The following is a 25,660-nucleotide window of genomic DNA, read 5'->3' on the forward strand; positions in this document are numbered from 1 at the left end:
TGGAGATATTACAATACATGATGCTTAAGTATTCCTGAACATTTAAAACTTAATTGGGTGTATCAGAGTTTTGATTTAACTTGAACAATTTGATAAAACAGTACACTGAGCCTTTGTTTTATATCCATATTATCCAACAAGAATTAAATCAGATTTCCCTCTTGGAAAAGTAAGCACAGCTGCCTAACTAGAAGCTTCAATACATCATCAGTTAGCTAAAACTAATTCTTATTCTATTTGGCATGTTAGTGTCCTATGCAATTTTTCAATTTTTTTTAAAATTTTTAATTAAAATTAGTATTAATCAAAGTTGCCAGCTACTTGAGAGAGCAAAATTTACCTAAAAATACCACCTCAGTAAAAAGTGTTTGTCAGATAATGTTTCAGTGTTTAAATAGAAAAAAGTATATGGATTTGCTTAATCACTTCTGGTCATTGTAGCAATTGTTAATCAGCTAGCATAAAGAAGCAGAGATGGTAAGTTTTTATGAACATGAAGATAGGAATAATAAATATGTTGAATCTAAGGGTTCATAAAATGAATGACTGAGGATGTTGCAAAGTACAATACAAGACAGGGATCTTGACGGAGTTCTTTGGCAGGTGTCACTGCAGGAATGTTTTGAAAGTGTTGAAGAAAAATTTAACAATCAACTTCATTATGAGGAAAGACAACACGGATCAAAAAAGAGAAGAATGGTGCTAGAAATCATCAACTAAATAAACTGGTTTAATAGAGCCATCAGAAAAATTCAGTCCCATATCAGTAGGAATCCCTTAAATTTATGCCCTCATTACCTTGTTTGTGGTCATTTTATGTGTGTTTTACTCAAATGCACTGTAGGTTCAGGTGCCTGACCAACCCAACAATTAACTGGTTTTGTAATGAAAATTTGAAAACATGTTGTAAATTTTAACTAGTTTTGGTGCCAGTCTGATTTGAGGTTGCTAAGTTTGGAGTCACAGTGCTGGTTGATCAAACATAATGCATTCTTTCACTTTTATTACTGGCTTGGAAGTGTTTCTCTTGGTATGATTGAAGTGGTTATATGCAAACATAATATATAGATATAGTTAAGTCAGCACTTAAAGTAGTACTTTTTTTCTATTATGGGTAAGTGATGTATGTCTTCCTAGCAATTGCAGAATAGTTTAAATGGAGAGAAAATAGGAAAAAATAGCAATGGGTCTGGTATCAGTGAAATGGAAACATACTTCTGCTCCATTATACAGCTGTTCAGATGAGAAAAGACGTTATTCAATTCTGCTAATGTTTTGCACTTTTAAATGTAGACATTTAATAGACATAAAGCATGATTTTCCATGCTAAATACAATTCTTTCCAAACAAAAACTCTAAGTACAATGTCAAATGACATTTCTAGATATAAAATAGCAATCCAGTTTGCTACAGAAGAACATCCTACTATTAACTAAGCACACAATGCAGAAGATCAACAGACATGAATAAAACCATTACAGAAGTAACACTATGCAAATCACGAAAACTGTGTTTTTGAACAGCTATTCCCCATCTGCTTCTCTGGGTAATAGAAACATGTGATATCATCACATAAGAAATAATTAAGAATCACCCCAAGATCAGTCAAGATTTAAGCAAATACCAAATATTAATCACCTTTGGGAAAATGAAGATATGTGGTAGTTCTATTAGTAGGAATAATGAAAAAGGAAAAGATAGTTAAATGCCAGTAGAAAATTCCACCAATACCCTACAGCAAAAGCTTCAATGAGCATTCACTATGAGTGAAATGTACCCTTATTTTTGCAAAAAGGCTGATTACTTTGACTTTGTATTCACAGTTCTGCAGGAATACAACTTACTCTTTAATTGGTTCAGACTTTAATTCAGACTTCAAAGTAACAAAAGCATATCCTCTGTAACATATTTGTAACAACTTGGGCTTACTAAATGCATAAAATCTAAAGAAAATGTCCTCTCTGTCTGGATCCAATTCCTCCTCTAATCTAATATATACATTTTAAGAGGATCTGTAAGATCCCCCTCTATAGCATAATTGGGCAGAAGATGCTTCCTTCTTGGTAACTTCCACACCTGGTGTTAATTCCTTGTAATTAATACTACAGTGACAGAGAAGGTCTCAGTTTCTGTATTCACATTATTTAGACCATTTCTTATGAGTTGTGACAACCAGAAACATTAAATTAATTGTACTGTTTACAGCCATAGAGTCGTACTTACTTTTATTTGGCTTTTCAGACATTCATGAAGGAGAAAACCTACTTGTGCAACAGCTTCCTTCACATCAGTAATAACACAAACTTGTTGTGATAGGTTGTCTGTGATCAAGAAGAAGACCTTAGTATTTCATGCAAAGATAAATCAGTCAAAATTACTAATCTGCTAAACGTTACCTTCAATCCATATACTGCTGTCTTTTGAGAACCTTTTCAACAGCTGTAAGTTTAATTTTAAGATGACTTATTTCAAGGCACAGTAAATATAACTACATAATTTATATAACATATATGTCAAATATAAAATTCATATTATATTTTATATGATTTTGTACAACATGAAAACATCACATAAGGCCTGTCCCCAAAGCCCGTTTAAATAAGGGACTTCTATGAAAAGGTATTTGTTCAGGTCCACATTACCGACACTAGATGACAACCAGGAATGTAACATTTTGAAAACTTCGTACCACTTATCACTTCAACAGATCACTAAATGCAGTGTCAGCAATATTGAGAAAAGCAAAAAACCCCAGGAGATAGCATAAATCCTCTTTCCAACAATATATACTACATAATAGCCAAAACAAAAAAAAAAAAATTATTGAAGATACTGTTCAGGGGAACAGCAGATATAACTGTTCACCTCAATATCAAAAAAGTTGTAGAGTCAGTGACATAGATCTTGGCCTGGGGAACTTAGATCTTTTACTGGTGGGGGAAAAAAATATAATATTTTGTTAATACCAAGAACAATAGTTTCAAATTATTGCCTGATCTACTTCATAAAGCAAGTATTTCAGAAAGTTAGTATTTTCTCATGTTATTGACTACAGTTTCAAGATTCAGTGAGCATTTTCCTTTCTTTAAGCAAACAAATCAAAATAATTCAAGTCTGGAACTCTCACTTCTAATTCAGAATTTTATCCTTTAGATGCTGAATTAATATGCAGACCAAGCCAAAAGTTTGCAATGTCTTTGGGGTAGGCCTTCCATAAGCAGCTAGAAAATTCATAAACGTAAAGTCATTTATGTTTAAAGCAGACTTCAATGAAACTTCAGGGACAGAAATATACAAAATACAACTACAAAATAAATTAGCAGTGAAAGACAAAAGAAATTATAAAATTACGGCCTAAGTGCTCTTCAAACAAGTCTGAATATAAAGATACATTATTTGTTGCACGTGGAAAGTTTTTTTGTAATTACATACCACACAATAAGTTCAATCAGATGCATTACTTAAGTAAACATCTCGCTTTCTGTCATAAGCTCAAAGACTTCTTTACAAAAATAGACATACAGACCTGAAAATTAATTTTAAAGCTGCTGCGGAGTTAGCATTATTGGAAAGTGACTTGTGATTTTTAAACAATTTTTTGTCAGCAGGAAAAGTGAATTAACCACTGAGGATCCCAAAAGATAATTACAATGATTTTATGAATCATGGGCATTTATTATGTTCAATATTTATAACGTGACAACGAAAATAGTGGTAGCAACTGGCTTTGTATTAAGTTAGCAAGAATGGGGAGGGGGTAAGAAAGAGAGAGAACAATAAACATCTGCTTATAAATCATCACAACCAGATGAAAGTGAGAATTAAAAAAATGCATGGCCAGTTCTCAGAGGACTGGAAATCATGGGATACCACAACTGTGGGAGAAATTATCTTCCCATAGATTCACTGGGCAAAAAAATATACTGAGCATGCATCAAAGTTGGCTTCTACTTAATACAGAATAACTTTACAGTCTAAAAAAGGGGTCAATGGGAAACCATATTGAATTAATTTCTTATCAGCAGAAAGAAACCGGTGGGTAGATTGAAATCAGAGCAAGAGCCACTTGAATTTAGTACTGTACACGGAATGCAGATACACTGCAGATATAAAATAGATATACATAACAAACCAGACTGGCATATCAGATTTCAATAACCCAGATTCTATTGAACTAAGTAATTTAATGAAGAAGGTCAGATTGGAGCTATTACAAAAATCCACATGTGGAAGAAGGCTGTGGAATCCAAAAAGGCACCATAACTTATGCTCAGACAGTTCTTTTTAAAAAGAAGTCAGTTATCAACAAGCGTCAAAAGTAACCTCACAAGAGGCTGCTCAAAGACTGCAACTATAAAAGCCCATCTCACTCCTCTCCCCAGTCCCCTTAAACCTCTGACTTCCTGTAATGTAGATGAGAAAGGAGAGACAACTGCCAAAAAAGCAACTAAGATTTGCAGGTTGAATTTAATAAAGACGAAAGCAAAATTGAATGAAATGTGAAAAAGTGTATTTTCAATCTGGAGGAAGAACTTAAATGTTATAGGGGGAAAGTCTATTAATAAAGTATGAAAAAATTAAAGTAATGATAATATACACATTGAAAAGTTGCTACATGCTTTTAAATGATCAAGAAAAATGAATAAAGGAAGTCTGGGAAATTCATCATTTATAAAATCATCATAGCAAAGCAATAGTTCTGTTCTAGTTGAGGTTTAAAACTCAATTTCCATTTAAATCCCAACTGTTTCAAGTGGTCAAAAAGATCTGTACGTTGATTTAGACGGTCTGCACCTTTGTTGTATTGTGGGAAGGAAGGCTGAGTGGAGCCTTCCTCCCCGAGACTGCCCGTGTCCCGCCTCTGGTAAGCTGATGGAGCTCTCTGTCACTCAGCATAATCACATTGAACCCAGCGAGCGCAGCTGGAGCGCCGGCTCATAACTCCACGGATTTCATGAGTTCCGCTGACTGCCAGTAAAGCTAATCACGTGCAGCGTTTCATTCCTGGTTTTCAGAAGTCTGTCTGGGTGAACAAAACAGTCATTCTGGAAAGCCATGTCATGGCCATGTCACAAAGAATTTTAATAATCAACTAACAGAATTTTGGTTTTCATCAGACCGCTGGATAATTCAGGCTGGAAGGGACTTCAGGAGGTCTCTAAGTGCTAACTCCTGCTCAAAGCAGGGCCACCCATGAGGTCAGGCCTCGTTGCTCAGCCCCTTACCCCCCTGGCACTTGAAAACCTTTCAGGATGGAGTCTGCACAACTTCTCCAGGCAACCTTTTCACTGCTTGATTGTCCTCATGGTGAAAGAGTTTTTGCTTTTATTAAGTTGGAACTTCCCTTGGTTCAATTTTTGTCTGTTACCTCTTGTCCTTCCACTATGCACCACTGTTCTACTTTCCTACTTTCGTGCCATACCTTCCTTTTTATTTGCGCAATCTTTTATTCTTTTTTCTCTCGCTATTACATTATCTATCAAAATCTCTTGCTTTGGCCTCCTCTTCCTCTACTTACTTTAAACTTCTTCTTTCCCTGGAAACCTCCTCTTCCCAATGCACATCTCCCATTTACTCTCGGCTTCTTTCCAGCTGTACCTGATTATGGAGTAACCTTCCCCATACTGCATCACATTTAACATCCACTCAAAGCATATTTTTTGCATAAAATTAAGAATAGTTAAAACTTTACACTGCCAAATTCTGTTAGGTTAAACACTCAATTCCTCTATCAGGAAAGGGGGACGAATTTTCTTCATTAAAGATAAATTTGATACAGGATTTCAGAATTTGTTCCATTAAACCTTCTCTCTCTCCAGCAGAAAATTTAATTTTCAATTTTTCTGTGCCGTTCTTTGATATCCTGAAAGCTTTAGGTCACATTATTATTCAGTAACACCTGTTACCGTCTTTATCGTACGATCTCACCCAAAATTATAAATTAAAATGTGCGCATGTTTATGGAACTACCTTAGTTAGATAATGTTTTAAGTGTACTCTAACAAATGACTTAGAAGTTTACCCTGAAAAGCATGCCACAAACAAGCAGCAATTAAAATAATACTTTGTTTGAATAAAGATCATAAATATCATATCCTAGGGAATTAACACCATAAGAATAAAAATGCATCTGAACGGTAAATAGGTTTTAGCCTACAGACATAAATTTTTTCTCTTAATTGCACATTTATGTGTATACATACACTTGTTTTTGTAAACATATGTTCATACCATGCCATTCTTGGTCTGTCATTACAATTCCTACTCTTTTGGAGGCACACCCTATTCAACAAAATACTTTTGAAGTTTGCAGTAAATTCAAAATAGTAAATTAATTTATCATAATTCCATTTTCACTTTCTACATAGCAATGGCTTGACTGGTTTGGAAATTCAGTATGATTCTCCCTGGCATTTTTAGTATCTCATAACAGAGATGTTTCTACCACTGTAAAGACAAGAAAAATGAAATAAGTACTGCTAAGGATTTAGTTCATTCATGCCCAAGAGAATGAGTTGAAATTGTTATTCATATAACATAGGTAATGAAAAATATGTAACAATTCTTTGTTTACCCATTCCACATTTCTCAGTAGCCACAAAAACCAAAAGCTAAACTTGACACTGTCCCTACCAGTACTAGTATACAAAGAAGAGAGGAAGATTTTGTGGAAGACGACAAGGAAGAGGGTTGTTTTCACCTGACAAGAACTATTCCGAGGAATACCTCCCCACCTCCCAGCCTATTTCTTTGTCTCACAGCAGAGAACAGCCACTGGTTAATGAGCATGCCCATGAAAATGCAGCCCACCTTGAGTAAGATATCTGTCCTTTGATAAACAAGGCTTATATCAGGTTTGGTGTTTTTTTAATAAAAAGTCATGTGGGTTCTTCATATAACACAAAACATAGTATGTAGCTCCCAACAGTCATAAACAGTTTGAAGGCATTATGATATTTTTCTTGGCACTTGCAAAACATAATTGTATCTACATCATCAGATACTTATTTAGCCAAATGTGAGGGCAAAATATCCAATCTGCAAGTGCATGCTCTTGTGAAAAAGTCATTGCAGAAGAAGGGCCCTTAAGAAAAGAAAAAGGAGGCGGAGAGAGAGTCAAACTCTAAGTTGAAAACTTCTACCGAGAAACACCATTTAAAGCTTACATGTTGGAACTAGAGTTCAAAGATACCTACCCTGAGGGCAGCAGTCCTAATGGAAATTTTTTAGGATGTTTTGTATTAGCCTGATCTTAACTACATTTCTCGATGAGTCACCCTTATTGTAAGATGATGTTTTCTTACTTCAAGACTATTAAAAATAGGCATGTGCCACCTTGTCTGCATACTCTACAAGTTCATACCTGCTTAACTAAAGAAAAGCAATAAATTTACTGTTTATAAAACAAATGATGTTAGGACTCAGACTTTCATAATACAGTTGTAAAAGAGACTTGAGGAAGCAAGCAAATTAACAAGACATGTTTTAAGAAAACAGTCTCAAAAGATAAATAACTCATTAGTCTACTTACATTAGTGAAGTGTTTCTTTGTATTGCCTTGAATATGAATGATATGTATATACATATAAATACCTAAAGTACAAAAATGTATGTATGTATGTATGTTTTTCTTACTTCCACCCAAGTCAAGTTTAGCAAGCTGAAATTTGTCAGTTATTATGTTTCATTAGGCCAGCAGTTAAAAATCTAGCTGTGCTTCTATGAAACATTTGAGACTTGTTACTTAGGTAGAATTACATTTGTAATATAGCTGACTAAAGAAACAGTCTCATAATTATAATCACATGATTAGCTGTATTTTTTCAGACATCATTTAATTGCCAAACATATTACTATAATAATTTTTCTTCTATTTAATTTGATTAATTACAGAATTATAATTTAATATATGTACAATAGACAGAAATGCAAGAGTACCTTAAAAATAAACAGGGTAGCAAAATAATATGTCAAACTGAACCACAAGGAACCTATTACTTAGAAAAACTGTCTAGAGGCACAAGTGTAACCTTAATATTCTAGCATAAAAATTTAAGTATATAAAGATCTTTTGAGGTTCATAATTCAAAGCAAAAGAAAAAAATACTATTTGAAACCAGAAGGGGAACAGTTGGACAAATAATTCTCATCAAAACAAAGACTTTTAATATAGCTTAAATGGATTTTCTAAATAATACTAACAGGTTAACAGAAAAGATAACTGTCATTCTCTGAAGTTGAAGGAAACCAAGGTTCAGTCTCTAATAAATATAACTGTAGGTGACATGAAATTTGGAATTGTAGTCACAAAACTAAATGTGTACACTCAGAAGTTCTTCATCACTGCTGAATACATCCAGTGATAAAACATGCATCCAGCAAAGTAAATTGGATCACTTAATAATACCAAAATCAGTCGTGAAGCCTGGAAGAGTAGTGGGGAGCTGGTGTAAGGCCAGTGGCCTCAGTACCCTCCACTCTCCCAGCCCATACATTTGGCTTCTGGGACATCTCCAAAGGACCTTGACAGCATGCAAGGTGGCACGCCGAGAGCTGGTACCTTGCGACCTACCTTACAGCGTCATGCAGGACTTCCCCTTCGGGCACTCTAAGTGGTCCAAACCTGGACTCTGAATCCACCTGAGTGTGTGATACAGGACTGTACTATCCAGTGCGCAATGCTGCACTTCAGTCCTGCGTGCTCTTCAACAACTTGACACAAAGAACCATCATGTGGACTCCCATCCCACGGGTAACACCATTTATACCCGAAGTGATACACAGTGTCAGGAAGAGGCACCCTTTTCTCCACACAGGCAGGAAAGACCACTGCCAGCTGTGCTCAGCAAGGTTACAGACATACTAGGAGCCAGTGCCAAGCAACTCAGTGCTCAACTGTCCACTACAAAAATAAGTCATGTTATATCAACCTGAAGATCTGGTAATTGAAGACTTTTGAAAGGCACAGAACAGATAAGGCACAGCTCTCAAACTGCAGACTTGGAGTGCTAACAGTGTCTATTCAAAACCCCATTAAAGATAATTAATTATGTAAAATAATCTGTTATGGGCTGTCCTAATTAGCTATGGAGGACTCATTATACTGTTTGCATAACGAGTAAACGGCTTCCTGAACTTCCTGAACTCATGCAATGCAGCAAAAAGCAAATCTAAGCTTCAATGTACTTACAGGTTTTCACACAGACCAGGCATAATAAAGACTACTGTGATTCCTGAAGCTGATACATTGCATGCTGCCAGAGTAACAGGACATTAGATAAGTAAAGTAAGGGATTAGCCTGATTTACCATGAAGGTCTTCATTTTTACTTTAAGCTACATAAACTTTTTATCACGACCAACAGCTGGAAAAGATTGTATTGACTTTAGTGAAAACAAAAAATGTGATAACATGATGAAATACACAAGTAGAATATGTATCTATCAAGAGAATGACTGGTCATTTACAGTGTTTTTGCTCCAGTTACAAACAGAAATAGTTAAACTTAGTGAATGTTCCTTCCATTTGAATAAGCTGCATTCTCATTTTCTACTCAAGCAGTTTTAGAGAAAGCTGCTTGGAATGGATCTTATTTTTTAAATAAATTATAACTATTCTTCTTTAATGACTTACGAGATTATTGAAGCCCTTGTACACACAGGAACATGGAAATTCATTTGTATGAAGGCTGCAGTATTGTTTCAGGTTTATAAATTTTTTGTATGAAGTAATAGTGTGTGTTACATAAAATTAGCATAAAATACTATAAAAACATTTTTTAAGCAAAATGTCTCAAATATTACCAATCTACTTGTTTTTCTTCTAAATAATCTATAAAGAAGAAAGGATAGCACTGATTAAAAGAATACAAGGAGTCATCTTTACAAGGATGACAGGGCAGCGGAGGGGGAGCACAGAAACCATTTTTTCACATTGTATTTGTTTCTAGTTTCCCCACAAGAAGCATGATGACTTAGTTCCCACCTTCACAAGAGCTGCTGTGTAACGATGGGGATATGTGGGGAAGAAGGCATAAGCAAACTGGACAGCTGAATGATAGGAGCAGGGTGCTGTCACCTTCTCTGGCTACATAAAGCAACTTATTTTACATAAGGAGTCCATCTGGCTTTCTCCTTGCCCACTGCAGAAGAATGTAGCTAGAAAAGGATCAAATAAACTGCAAGAAGATGAACAAGAACATTTTAAAAATATAAATCAGCACTGGTTTTGATTTTTCTTTTCCTTTAGAGTTTACACACCCTCAGTATGTCCTGAAGGTCCTCTGAACTAAATAATTCTTAAATATTTTAGTAATACTGAATGATATAGTTCAATAAATTGGCCTTTGTATTACAGAAGAAGTACAGTCTACAGTTAAGTTCAAGGAAAATGGAAATGAAAATGGATCTACTTCATTCATGATAAATTGCCATTAGATATTGAGAACATACATGGTAAATACATATGAAAAATACACAGGAAAAAGGAAAATAAGATCAAATTTAACATAGCACTATGAGTTTGCTGAGATTATTTCCAAGTTGAATATTGAACCTTTTATCAAGATATGAACAACATAGTAGATTCATTGACCTGACTCATGGCATTTACGTCATTTCATGCTGGCATTACTGGTTTCAGCAAGCTTGACTGACAGAAGTACGACAATTCTTGTTACAGCAAATATTTACAAATATTGTAACAAAACAGCACATCCAAGCAGCTGAATAAGCTTTCTACATTGCCTTATTAACATTACCATCAGAGGGAATTTTTGTCAGTCTCTGCTACATAGATAATACTTAAAATTACAGATAAAATTAAAAGTAGTCTGCACTGTAAAAGCATGCATACACTCTATTAGAATTACAAATTCAGTGAAAATGGTATAATAGGATCTATATTTAGACTGGAAAAAAAGAACCGTTTTTTAATATAATTACTTTTGCACTTCTCAAAGATTGGAAGCTTCCCTTTTTTTCCATTGATCTATCATTCAAGGTAAAGTATTCGATGCAAATCTTATTCATCAAGAAGATAAAATCATTGCCTAATTTTATATCATATTGTACCATGAAATCCCTCTTTTGCATACCGATTCATTCTATTAACTATTTTTTTTGTCTTATGCGTCATCTTGCTCGTATGACAACCACAATAACAACATTTGAGCTGCTAAATTTCATGAGACTACTGTTCTCCCATTTTTTGAGCCTGTCAAAGTCCTTCTGAATGGCAGCACAACTACCTGTTCTATCAACTACTCCTCCCAATTTCACATCATCTGCAGACTTGCTGAGGGTGTGCTCTGCCTTATCATTCAGATCATTAGTGAAGATATTAATCAGCACTGACCCCTAGCATAGACCACTAGTGACTGGTCTCCAGCTGGACTTTACTGTTTAAGCCTGGCAGTTCAGCCAGTTTTCAATCCACCTCACTGTCCACTTTTCTAGTCTGTACTTCATCAGTTTGTCAATGAGAATGCCAAGGGAAATAGTGTCGAAAGCCTTGTTGAAATCAAGTCAAACCATATCCACTGCTCTCCTCTCATCCACCAAGCTAGTCATTTCATTGTAGAAGGCTATCAGGTTGGTCAGGCATAATTTCCCCTTTCTAAATTCAGGCCAACTACTCCCAGCCACCTTCTTGTCTTTAATATGTTTGGAAATCCTAAGCTTGAAAGCTAGAGGAGTGTGGAGCCTCTAAGAATCCTACTCAAAACAAGATTCTCAAAAATTCCAGGCCTCTAGCTATGGAGATGAGAGGCAATTCCCTGTCAAAAACAGAACTTCCAAAGTTTCCCAGCCCCACCTCCTTGATACATGCCTGAAAAATTCAGTCAGGTACTTCTAGCAGTGCATATAATATGCAATATTTGCCCCCTGTAACAACCAGAAACTTCGAAGTTGTTGCATTCCTGGAGGTCTAGTGAAGCAGCATGCAGAATACCACAGCAATATCTGAGCTCTGTTTAAGCTTTCTAGCTTGTCTACATTGACAGAGCTGATCTTGGCATAGTCCAGTTTACCCAAAGCAGAAACTAAGCCAATACTGGATCTTCTAACAACACGAGTCAACAAAGTGGACAATTAGCCAGTCACTCCCATGCCCTAAAAGGACATGTGTTTTGCTCTGTTTTTCTTAAATAGGAACCACATTTTTTTCTCTGGAAAGGTATTTTTAATCCAAAGGGAAGTCCCTTTCTCTTCATCAGTTTCTGGGCTTTTATCCCTCAGTTCTCATCAAGGAGTCAAGCAACAGATAGGCACTGAATCAGTGCCTATCCATTTACAATAACCATCAGTGTGTTCATTATACAGTACTTAAGAGTTGTTCATTTCTACATTGTTTTCAGATTGAGTCGACCTGGATAAAGACTAAATCTAATCTTTACGTTAAACTGCTATGAAACCACTGTTACCAGTATAGGAAAAGGTTAAAAAACAGTTCAACAAAGTACTTCTAAATTAATGGAATATCTCAATATCATATAATTGCTATATCAATTTAGATAACAAGTTGCTGTACGTAAAAAGTGAAGAGCCGTAAAGAGTTAATATTTAATTTTCAGTCTACTACTTAGATTAGAAAGATGGAACACATTCAGAATTGAACTGCAAATGAAAGAAGAAAAATGTTTATTCCTTATAAAGCCATTCAAAATTAATCTCTGACTCTGTAATATACACAGCTTTTTATAAGGTTCTCTATTCTAAGAGAAGTAAATAAAGGTAAATAATGCATAATATAAGTATTCCAGTGAATAAGCTGAAACAACTTGCCTAAGCACATTTTATTCATCATAAAACTTTTCTTAAAGACATTTAAAACTATAGCACAGAAGATTCTTAATTAGACTCAGGAATATGCAAACTGATCAGGAATATGCAAACTGACAGCCACAAGGACGAACACATACCCTTAATAATCGATTCAGCTGCATATAGATCCCGCTTGTAGGTCACCTAAAGGACAGACAAGCCTCATTAGATTTAACATAGCAGGAAGGAATGTAAAACCAATAAAACAATGCCCTGAAGGCAATTTTTTATATTTGAAATACCATAAACAAATGATACTGTCAATTCCTTAATTCTAGTAAAATATGACTGGCAAGTCATGAGAACAGAAGTTGCAGAAAATACTGGAGACTCGAGAGAAACCTTTTTTTAAATACTTAGATCTGCTTAGAACTCATTTGAAACGTAAAACTCTTTTTAACCCTTTGAAGAATCAAAAAACCCCATGATATTGCACCTATTTTCACACATCCATTCTATTCTATAATTTTATTGTAAAATAGATTAATTTTTTTATAGGACTTGTGATCATGAGAATGACAGCCAGGGAGAAGCCTCATTATTTCTTTTACTAATATAGATGTAGTTTTTCAGTAGTGAAAGACTACTACTGTTAATGAGAGTCCAATTAATCAGTGGGAATCAGTGAGACTGTAATAGGCTTTGTACGAGCTTTCAGAGGATTAAAAACCATCAAGATCTTCTTGAAGGCATTCAGATCAAGTTAGATTGACAATAAGATGGATGAATACTTACTTGATACTTGCAAAAAACCACCTTTTATATCTGCCTTTGTACTCTCATGGTGGTTGACAGTCCCAGTATCAGGCTTTGCAAATAAAGTAACAGAAAACTAAAGACAGTGTCTACCCAAGACATTAACAGTCTTCGCTAGCAATGTCTTTGCAATGACATTCAGTGACATGATCTTATATAAGAATAACTCCTAAATACTTGTCTTTGTTTTTATTGCAACTTCCTTTTATGTTAAATAAAATATTACTGGATTTTCTGCATTTGTTTCTCTAGAGTCTGAATAATTTTCTTCTATCTTTTTGAAATGGACTGAATCGGATTCCAAAAGCCTAAGTGCTGCAAAGTAAATCTTACAGCAGAGACATACCATTGTAGGTATTAGCATTTTAGTCTCCAAGTAAATGACTATTTGATTTTAACATAAGGATTCTTGTAACTGCTTTCTTTTCCATCTCGTAAATTAAGCTGTGTATTGTACTCAGAAACAGATTAATAATATTACCTTTCTCATTACTCATCATTTCTCCAAGGAATTATATTCTTTTAAAATTAAAAATTAACTTACTTCCCTATAGCTTGTCGTGCAGGAGAAGCAGCCAGAGAGTGAATCTAGCCTGAGAAATCTCAGGTGTCTGAGTTTACATACTGTTGGGAAGAATCAATGTCTTGAATTTAAATTTAAGGATAAAGAGTTATTGAGTGACCAATTTTGTTGCAAGGTTTCTTTCTAATTACCTGTTTCCAGAGGGCTTTTATATTGAACTTTCAGTAAACCTGTATCAGATTACCATCTAAAAAACTTTCAAGAAACAAGACTATCTAAGCTCTGTCAAAAGTAGTTTAACATACTCTAAGGTTCACAATCTCTTTGATATGCAAAAGTATTTTTAAATAGTCTGATTTTAAAAAGAAGTTACTTCATAAAGTAGGCCCAGTCTTCAAGAAAACAACACAGAAGAACAAAAAATTAAGAATGAACCTTTAAAATCACTTCTGAAATTCTGAACCAGACATCAGCAAATACTTTTTAGGATGGTTTCCTAGAGAAATAAATCATCTGAGACCATATGACACTATCCATATATATTTCTTTCATAATCTTTAATCCTATAAGCTAATTTCAGATACAAGCTCCTCTAAGTTTTATGAAAATAGTAAAGTTGACAGAGGGAAAAACCCTGCCAGCTACCACAGGTGACCACCACTTACCAGTCAGGGAGGGCGGGATTCTCCACACCTCTTTCAATATTGCATAAGATGCTAAATCCAACCAAAGTTTCATTTTAGATGAAACTTATTCAAAAGGCAGGCAACCACGACAGAGACACCCTTTTGTTTAATTCTAACCATTGATTGGTTTAGTATGAATTTGTTTTAAACAACTTTTAAGGATAGTCAACATGATAGCTCATTGTTCTGAGCAGCTATACTGCTTTATCTCTAGTTTCACTAAAGTGGATTTGCTTTCTAGGCTCACCCCAGCAAAAAGCAATTCAGATCTAGCCAAATCAACCAGGAAGAATACTTTAACTGCCACTTTATACCATAAAGTAAGATGGCACTCTCCACTCTCACAGCCCAGGTGAGGTGCAAAAATCACAGTGGAAAAAGAATAAGTAAGCAAAATGACACACAGGAGGTCTCTCACTTTGCAGAAGAGAGATCTTCTACCTCATCCATTTCTGTTTTTTTTTTATATCACATTACTAAGCTAAATCTCTACGGACTTACCAAATCACCATTTAATCTTCTTTTTCATGCTCTTCTCTGAACCTTCTCTATTTATCAACAGTTGCACAGAGCTTGAGTCTAGATTTGACGATGGTATTCTAGATGCACTTGTAATACTAGAACATCTCTTTTAATTTCATATTGTTTCTATATCTGTGGCTGACATAAGGTATTTTGCCCACAGTGGAAACTTCCTATCCTCTGTCATTCCTACACCATTTTCAAAGTCACTGCCTTCCTAGAACAATTCTCTAAATACGGCCTATACCTTTTTTTGTTTCTAAAAACACTTCTTTATGTTTCACTGCAATGAAAAGTAGACCTTTTGTTTAAATTGTTTTCCAAGCAATCCTTATCAATAGTTTACTTCTGATCAACTATATTTTTATTTACAAATCCTTAAATCTTTGTGTTGTATGCGAACTTCATCAGACAAATGTTAAATAGTTAAAAAAAAATAAGAGTTTCTGCGGAACTGTATGTGGTGACAATTATCTGTTGAAATATATCAGTTATCCAATTTTTAATCTATTTAATGAGGACTAGTCCAATTACAGTCATCCTATTTTTAATTAAGATGTAACAAGTCAAACTTCTGCCAACTGTATATTTTATCAGCACTACCATCTTTATCAGGCAAGACTGTAATCTTGTAAAAAAGGCTTGAGGTCAATTTCACAAAATAAGTAAATTCCATGTTGGTTGACATTAATTACATTAGCCCCTTAACTCTTCATTAATCAAGTTCTGCCTGTGGCAGTGCACTCTTTTGTTTTGTTGATCAATATCGAACTCACAGGCTTCTAACTACTCAGATTCTCTCTCTTCATGTGACAACATTAATTTTCACTTTGTCCTCTTGAGCATCTAGTGTTCCAAGATTTTCTGAATGTTATTGCTGCAATCCAGAATATCGCTAGGCCAAATACTAAAACTCAACACAAATACCTCTCTATCACAGAATATTAAACCATCATCTGGTTTTTTTTGGCAGACTAATCTTACTTATTAAACATTTCTCTACTTTTCTATATAATAAACAATCTACTATATCTATTTAGTAAAGCCTCAAAATCATCACACAAGGGTTGGTTGGTTGGTTGGTTTTTTCTCCTGTGTGCCCTTCTCTCTCTATAGTCAGACTGCAACTTTTCACTATCTAGGAAGATGCTCTTTTAAAAGTCTCTCAAAGTTCTTCTCATTTAATGATTATAAGTCTTCTTCAAAATTATTTAGCTTGATGAACATTTCAGATTTACAAAACTCTATGTTAAATGCAAAGCATAACTCTTTACCAAACAAGCACAATAAAGTTATGATCACACATACACAAAATGCATGGCATTTTAGTTTAATGAAGTACTTCCCTCTGTTCTATTACGGTATCAAACATGTATTCTTTGTACGGGATATTTTTGTAGGATTAGAAAATAACCTTTCTTTTTAGAAATGGTGAGGATTTTTTGCACTATCAGCATTAAGTCTTTAAATGCATATCAATCTTTTAAAAATGTTCTCAAAATGCATTTTTCATCTGCATTATACACACACATATATATATTAGACTCCAACAATTACATTCTGTTACATGATTTTATACTTTATTTAAGAGGATATTGCCCCAGAACATATAAGGTCATTTTGTTTCAAAGGTGTCAAGCACAGAGAAACTGAAAATGTGGTTTTGATAGTGTCATTCTGTTTCCTTTTTTGCCATCCTGATCCTAAATATCTTATAAATAGTTATATAATAACTACATTTGTAATAGAACTTAATAAATATTTATAACAATGAAGTAATTTGAATGTTCCTGCTGGTTGTTGTCACTACAAAGAATGATTTTAAATTTGTAATTTGCTACCAGAAAGTAAACAAACTATCTCTTACTTTAGCTTCAACGGTAAGTAACTTTGTAATGTTACTTTTTCTAATGCACTGTAAGTAGACAGTGCTCAGGTGAAATAGAGTTAATCCAAGAAAACAATATATCTGAACACATAAGTAACTTTTTCCCATAGCTCTGAGTCATTTAATGTTATGTAGGTTGTGCACGTAATAAACAAACTGAACTCTTACAAATATCAGATCTGCTCTTTAATGATTTAAGCTCCGCATAGGATGAAACTGGTTTGTAGTACATGGACTTCAGAAACTGTTCACCAGTTAATAGACTGCAGTTTTTCTGTTACAAATCCTCTGAAGCCTCAACTGAACAATGATTATTTATTTCAGTTTTCATTTATCTGAATGGAATATCTTTTTGTCTCTTTTGAAAAAATAAGACTGGGGACATTGGGAGCACATCACTTCTTGGCATATGAAATATAATTTATGTCAGCTTCAAAAAGCCTTCCAGAAAAAACCAACATATTACAAATTACATTATTATGACAGCTAAGAAAAGACAATTCTGCTTCTAAAAGGTGATTAGTAACAAACACTAACAGCTCCTAATGATTTTGTAGGCAAGCATCACTTGAGAAAATAGGCAGTCTTCTGCACTTCATCAAACTGCACAAACTGAGCACGAGTGTTCTCTTCTTTAATGGTACTGCTCCGAGTCACCTGCCAAACACCCCAGTATAGAGTGAACAATACCAGGGTGCTATTCAAGCAGGAAGGAGCTATCTTCCTCTGTGGCCTCTATTCTGATATAAGTATTTGCTGCAGAAGCAATTTACTATTTCACAGACCTCGTCATTTTTATGCCTTTTACTTTCAATGTCTTCACAAGACACAGAAGACACCAATGACTTTTAGCTACAAAATAAGACACTGAATAGGATGTGAGAAGGTACAGGTACTTTAATGACATGGCACCAGCATCTTTGTGCATACTATATATAGCATATTCACTGCTTTGCATGGCCTGCAGCACAGTACCTGCATGCAAATGGGTGTGCTGTTGCTACTGTCACACTGCACAGTACCGTCAGCACCGAGATTCTGTGGTGGGTTGACTCTGGCTGGATGCCAGGTGGCCACCAAAGCCACTCTATCACTCCCCTCCTCAGCTGGACGGGGAGAGAAAATATAACAAAAGGCTTGTGAGTCAAGATAAGGACAGGGAGAGATCACTCACCAATTACCAGACTCGACTTGGGGAAAATTAATTTATTACCAATCAAATCAGAGTAAAGTAATGAGAAATATCTTAAAATACCCTCCCCCCACCCCTCACTTCTTCCCGGGCACAACTCCACTCCCGATTTCTCTACCTCCTCTCCCTGAGCGGCACAGGGGGAAGAGGAATGGGGGTTGCAGCCAGTTCATCACGCATTGTCTCTGCTGCTCCTTCCTCTTTACCCTCTTCCCCTGCTCCAGCGTGGGGTCTCTCCCACAGGAGACAGTCCTCCACAAACTTCTCCAATGTGAGTCCTTCCCATGGGCTGCAGTTCTCCACAAACTGCTCCAGTGTGGGTCCCTTCCATGGGCTGCAATCCTTCAGGCACAGACTGCTCCAGCATGGGTCCCCCGCAGGGTCACAAGTCCTGCCAGAAAACCTGCTCCACCGTGGGCTCCTCTCTCCACATGTCCTGCCAGGAGCCTGCTCCAGCACGGGCTTCCCACAGGGTCACAGCCTCCTTCGGGCACCCACCTGCTCTGGCGTGGGGTCCTCCCTGGGCTGCAGGTGGATATCTGCTGCACCGTGGACCTCCATGGGCTGCAGGGGGACAGCCTGCCTCACCAGGGTCTTCACCACGGGCTGCAGGGGAATCTCTGCTCCGGCACCTGGAGCATCTCCTCCCCTCCTTCTTCACTGACCTGGGTGTGTTGCAGAGTTGTTTCTCTCACATGTTCTCACTCCTCTCTCTGGCTGCAGTTGTGCAGTTTTTCTTCCCCCTTCTTAAATATGTTATCTCAGAGGCGCTACCACTGTCACTGATGGGCTCGGCCTTGGCCAGCAGTGGGTCCATCTTGAGCCGGCTGGCATTGGCTCTATCAGACGAAGGGGAAGCTTCTAGCAGCTTCTCACAGAAGTCACCCCTGTAGCCCTCCCACCACCAAAATCTTGCCACACAAACCCAATACAGACTCTTTCACCTGGCTCACAGTATTTTCAGCTTTTCTACCTGAATCTCCTTCTTCATGATATTCTCCAGTATGCCACCAGTTAAAAAAGTTCTCCGTCCAATATCCGATCACCTACAAGGAATTCACCCTTCACATGTTACCATTTTCCATTTGTTTACAGGCCTCTTTAAAGTCCAGTACTACTACAGTAGGTCCCACATGCTAGAAGGTTAACAGCATCAGGATTTCGTTTCACCAGCAATGCTGGAGTGGCACTAACGCTTCAACAACTCTCTTTTAAAACAGAGATGTGCACAAGCTCAAGTCTGAAGTGTAACTGGGGGCTGGTTACTAGTGCTGCTCCTCAGGGGCTGATACTAGGGACAATACTGTCTAATATCTTTATTAATAACCTGGGAAAGGGGAATTACCCTCAGCAAATTAGTAGATGACAACAAATGGGGAAGTATTCAATATGCTCAAGGGTACAACACTCATTTAGAGGGATCCAGAAAGGCTAGAGAAAGGGGCTGACAGAAACCTTGTGAAATATAACAGACACAAATACAGCATCCTGCATCTGGGACAGAATAACACTGTGCAGCAGTCCATACTGATGCCAAAATATAGAAAACAGCTTTGCAGAAAAGGACCTTCTGGACAAACTAAGCATGAGTCAGCAGTGTGTAGCAGTGCAAAAAAGAAGTGCTACTGACTGGGCTGTATCAGTAAGGAAGTAGACTTCATTACAGGGAATACAGGGATTATTCCCCTGTATTCAGCACTTCTGAGAACACACCAGAGTACAGTTTCTAGTTTTGGGCTCCCCAGTATAACACAATGAGGAACAGGAGGAAGCCCAGCAAAGGGCTGCTAAGATGGCATGAGAGAACTTGGTTTGTTCAACCCGAAGAACAGAAGATGAAGGGTGGGGAAGGGTCATAATTAATGGCCATAGAGAAGAGTAAGCTGGACTTTTCTTGCAGATTTTTCTGTTGGCCTTTCATCCTTTCCCAGTGCAAGAGACAGTAAGGGAAATGCCGACCAAATATTATGAGAAAAGTTTCCTCCATATGGGGGGATATGCATTGGAATTGTTTTCCCCAGAGAGTCTGTGAAATCTCCATTCTTGGAGGTACTCAATACTCAACTGGACAAAGCCCTGCACAGCCTAATCTAACTAACCTGGCTCCACTTTCAGCAAGGTGTTGGACCAGATGACATCTACATGTTTCCTTCAGTCTTAATTATTCTGTCATTCTAGGTCAAAAGACTACACTTCATCTGCTGGGCATTAGTAGCATCTACAGATAGTAAAAAACTAAATAAACATTATAAAGAACTGAGTGAACATTATGGGTGTATTTTGTTACCCTTCATGTAAGTACCATGCTTTGCAATGAGAACAATGAAACCATCCAAACAGTGATGCAATGCAAATACACATGACATAATCTGTCCTTTAGAAGACTGATTAAGAAAACAGACAATATACTGTTTAAGAAAGACTATATCCCAGAAAGATATTGAAAGAAGTTGCTGTATGCAACCAACATGTAAGTAAATTTTGCTGCTAAATTGCACAGGAAATTTGCACTGCAGATTCAGGAAATTACCTTTCTGTGTAAGATTTAGTGTCATATTATTAGAAATCATGTCCCGTTGGAGGAAATTTACTGTCAAAGACAAATGGAGTGATTTGAGCTGCATCCAGATCCTTCAATGTGGTAATGAATAAAATAAAAAGAAAAAATAAATAAAAAGAAATAGAATAAAAAGAAAAAAAGAAACACTTAAAAATTGCATGACACAACAGCTGCTGAGAAAGAATAATGTCCCACCATCCAAAACAGTGAAATGGGATTCTTTTAAGCAGCAGGGATATATCCTTTGGCACCTGTATACACACCTGCTTTGTCAGTTGTCAGGAACCTACAGATTATCGGACAAGGTGAATGATGTTTAAAAAATTTTAAAAGACTGAAGAATTCTTAAACATCACAGTGTTACTGAATGTAATGAACTGCTCTAAAAATCAAACTGTTAGCCATGTGTTTGGCATCAGAGAAAAAGTGATGTCCTCATAGAAAAAGTGGAGGAAAATACGCAAAAGATACAGAAATAGCAGGAGAAAACTCATCTCATAAAAGAATGTTCTTAGTTTTAGAGACTATGGAATTATAATTTTACAGATTCTCAGGTTATTCAAGTACCTAGTTGGTTTTTCTACTTCCAGATAAATACTGTCTTCATTAATTATCTTGGGTGACACCTGCCCAGCTCTGTCCACAACAATGAGCTCTAAAAAAAAAGCTCACAATAATCCAAAAACAATTCTGAAATTTGGAAGAGAAAAGCCTAAATATTACAATTGAAAACACATCTGAATTTTTATGGTAGTATGAAAATTTCATTAATTTTAAAAGATATATAAAAAATAGAGATTATTATTGCCTTTACCTTCCAGAGGTCAGCTGTTCCTTCAACAAGTTTGGCATTTGTTTTACAGTATTTCAGAGCCAGATGTAAACATTCAGTTCCATAATCCAGGTCATAGTCTGTACACTGTAGTAATTTAAAAAAGAATAAATATTCTTAATTAGTCTTAAAGAAATCATACTTCTAAGCAATAACAGATTTTCTTTCATTAATTAAACCTTACATCTCAACAGTCCTGTCCAGAATAATACATGCTGTATTAGATAGGCAGGTTCAGGATGGTTCAGAAATAAAACTCTTCCAAGAAGCTTATGCCAAATTCTAGCTCTCCAGCAAAGTGTTAGAGAAGTAAATAAACACTTCATAACCACAGATTAATTCAGTTAGGTGCTGCAAGTATCTTGCTACACCTTTATGTTGTTAACTAAATCAATGAGAAGTTACATGTATAAAAAAAATTTTGATACGAGTTGAGGCCTCACCAAAAGAAATCATCAACCTTCTAGTGACAAACTTTTAGAGTATGGGAACAAGTTAATAAATTGTAGAAGCATGACTCTTCAAAGTCTTGTCTGGTTTGGTTTTTGCAACATCAAAAAAGGATGGTATTAACTAAGAACCTCTTTATTCCTTACATGTTTCCCTCTGTATTTTTCTGCAGCTACCTGCACACAAAATAGCAAAGTTTCATGCTGCTCCATGAGCCTTCCAGATTAAAAAAAAAAAAAAACCCAACCCAAAAAAACCCCAACAAATTGTCCACTTTTTAGTCATTTAGAAGAGGCATTCTTCTGTTAACACACCCTTCCCAAGCAGGTTGGCTTCCTATATTTAGTGATTATAAGAATCCTATTGATGGAAAACCAAGTAGTGCGCAGAATCTCTCAAACCAAAACATAGGTAGGTACAAAAGCCGGAACTGGGAGCTTATCAGACAGGACTACCTCAAGATAAATTGGCCTGATTAAGATAAGAAAATTCTAGTCTATTTTCATATTGCTAAATTACCAGACCATCCAGAAACATGAATTACATGTAACAAGGAAGGATATTTTAGATAGGGTCTTTCATAAAAATGGATGTATTTGATAAGACCACAGGCTTGCTAGCCCAGTATCCAGTCTCTAGTAGAGGTTGACAGTGGGTAGTCAAGGATAAGTAAATAAGAACACAGCAATCATATTTTCTTACAAATAATATACCCTGGTAAACCCTTACTCTTATCCCAAATCTGTTCAGTTTCCTTAAAGAGCCTTTGGTAAAAGCTTCAGTGAAACATCTTATTATGCAAGTAGGCTGTTACCAGCTTCAGCCACCTCAAACAAGAAGCTGGTTAACTCCTTAAAGAATGACAATTAGCTCTGCAATGCATTTCCTTTACAAAGCTTTCCTTTACAAAAGCTGAAATAACCCTTCCACTGTGTCAAATTTAACCATGTGTCTACAAATTCGTGTTTCGAATAAAATGTGACAGTCCAGATACTGTGCTCAGTAACTCACAGTCTCCTCCAGGACTCAAGAATTCAAAATTGTCAAGAATGCAAAAACCTAAGTGGGTTAAAGAAGATCCAAATAAAAGTGCTGCAATACAACTTGCTTTTTTCTTTAATAATTTCCTCAAGAAGTTTAATAAAAAAGACAAAGAAAATTTTTAGTTTCTATTCTTGTTTTATACTGCATCAGTGAAATTCAAGGAATTCATCAGCATTACACAGCTGAATTGTACTACTAACACACACAGATGTCTTAGAAAAATCATCATTATCACTTTTATATTATTTAAATTAGTAATTTTTGTCATTTTAGTTGGTCATGACTGCAATCATAAAGAAGATCCTTTTACATAGCCTGCTTAGAAAGAAACATAATTTAAGTGTTATACTTCTCTACAGAAGATTTTAAGTGCTTTGAGTAACAAAGCAGAACAGACACAAGAAGATAGAGTAACTTAAAAAGAAAGACTTCTTTCAGAATACTAAAGAAAATAGGGATTTCAAAAAGACACTTTGAAATATTTTTAAATTAACCAGAAATTATTTATATTCCTTAATCGAGATACAAAAAAGGTCAACAGAAAATAGAAAGGAATAGGGAACTCTAGCTCCAAAACATTTAAAATGGAGCGATCTCTCGAGTAAAGAGGTCCAGAGATAAATTGCCAATGAAACCAGAAATGGCCTAGTAACTTTCAATTCCAAATATTTATTACTAAAATGTTTCCTTTTTTGGTTTGGTTTGGTTTTAAGGAAAATTTTCTGGTAGAACGCAAACTATTTTCTACTAATGTGAATAACATACAGATTAAAAAAAAATATATATATTTATTTTTCCTCAGAATGGAAGAGAAAATTTCAGAAAAAAAACTATAAAAGAACTTACTTTGAATTAAAATTAAGTTCCATTTTTAAATATATGGGTAATGAATGATACTAGGACAAGACTAAGCAATTCCAACTTTTTAGCAAGGTATTAATTACAGATAATTAGTAAGGAATGGAGAAGTTCCATTAATGGTCTAAAGCATCTTGAGGGTATTGCTGGCTTGAAGGGATGAAATATGACACAAAGCAAAGTAATAATTAAAAACATATTTCACTAATACTTGTACATCATGACACTTACCATTCTAATTATCTGTAATTGTTTAAACCTAAACATATTGTCACAGTGTACTGTTCTGCAAGTCTGATACACTGATGTCAGAGGAGAACAATGAAATGGAACTACCAGCTCAAGACCAGCTTATTTAATATATTATCCATATGCTAAACAGCTCCACAAGTGAAATTTTAAATCCATATTTCAGGTGTAGAATTTGAAAGCTTCTATACTGCTCCAAGAAATTTAGTTAACAAATTAAGCATTATCAGGGAATGCCTATAATAAAAAGTTGTAGAATATCTATAAGGAAAATTCTTACTGACCCAGTCATGCAAACATTCTCATTCTAAGTCTTCTGTATGCATTTCATTGTACATCTAGAGCCAATTTACATTACAACAATCTGTTTAAAACTCTTACTATTTCTAAAGTCTCTTTTTTGACTGAAAGGCTTTTTAACATAAAGTTTGACAGAGTACAGTTAACTGAACTTGACATGCACACATAGCTTTGTGAAACAATAGACATAGTTTAAGTTTCAGACCACAGATTTGAAATGGTGGAAACAGCTGGAAATATTGGCACAAAACATATCCACAAAAGAAAGAAAACAGATTAGTTTAGCTCTTTAAATGACACAGAAGGAAATATGTTATTTAGAAATGCTTTTGAACTGTTGAATATTCAAAGGCGTTCTAATAGGTAGTTTGTGGGACTGACTTTTTTGTGGGTGGTTTTTTGTTTGTTTGTTTTCCAAGAGTGGATGTCTGAATAAAGTGCTGTGGGTGGAGTGAGATCCAGATTTTAGCATTACAACAATTCTTCTTCCCCTGCCCCCTAGATTAGTTTGAAAATATTTTGATAAATAATATTACTTCCTAAAATGCAAGCTATACTGTTGCTTAGCTGTAAACATGGAACAAGGGGTTAGAGAAAAAAGCAGCTACATAGCCTGTATCTCCCTGGTACTTACTAATAGTCCATAAACTAACTTGTTTCCAATGTAATACTTTGAAAAAGTAAAATTATAAAAAAGCAGTATTTAACATTAACAATTTATTTTACTGTTAACATGCACTACTTTACTGTATCTTTATACTGATAAAAGATTTTGAATGGATATATGGGAACTGGTAACAATACAGCAGAACAAACACAGACACAAGAAAGTTTTTCATTACAGCACTGTCATTTTCTTATTTTTCATCATTCCTTAGTTTTATAATAAGGAAACAAAATCAATATTCTTTACGTATTAACTGAAAGAAAATCTTCAGAATTGCTCCTTTACACAGGTACCCTTAAAGCCTGTATA

At 35.6% G+C, this 25,660-nt stretch overlaps 1 protein-coding gene across 5 annotated transcripts in view; it reads right to left on the minus strand.

The window, feature by feature from the left end:
- Window positions 1–25,660, minus strand: part of CRPPA (CDP-L-ribitol pyrophosphorylase A) — a 122,413-nt gene that overhangs the window by 58,420 nt on the left and 38,333 nt on the right. For all 5 annotated transcript variants that reach the window (XR_012653465.1, XM_075050141.1, XM_075050149.1 and 2 more), the window contains exons 4-6: window positions 21,766–21,870; window positions 12,923–12,968; window positions 2,224–2,321 (exon numbers count right to left, since the gene is read on the minus strand). Coding sequence is in view for 4 of the 5 variants with exons in the window: in XM_075050141.1 (XP_074906242.1) it covers window positions 2,224–2,321; window positions 12,923–12,968; window positions 21,766–21,870 (249 nt within the window). In the remaining variant the exon portion in view is untranslated. The remainder of the gene's footprint in view (window positions 1–2,223; window positions 2,322–12,922; window positions 12,969–21,765; window positions 21,871–25,660) is intronic.

This window comes from Buteo buteo, chromosome 2 (assembly GCF_964188355.1).
Source record: "Buteo buteo chromosome 2, bButBut1.hap1.1, whole genome shotgun sequence".
Classification (NCBI taxonomy): Eukaryota; Metazoa; Chordata; class Aves; order Accipitriformes; family Accipitridae; genus Buteo; species Buteo buteo.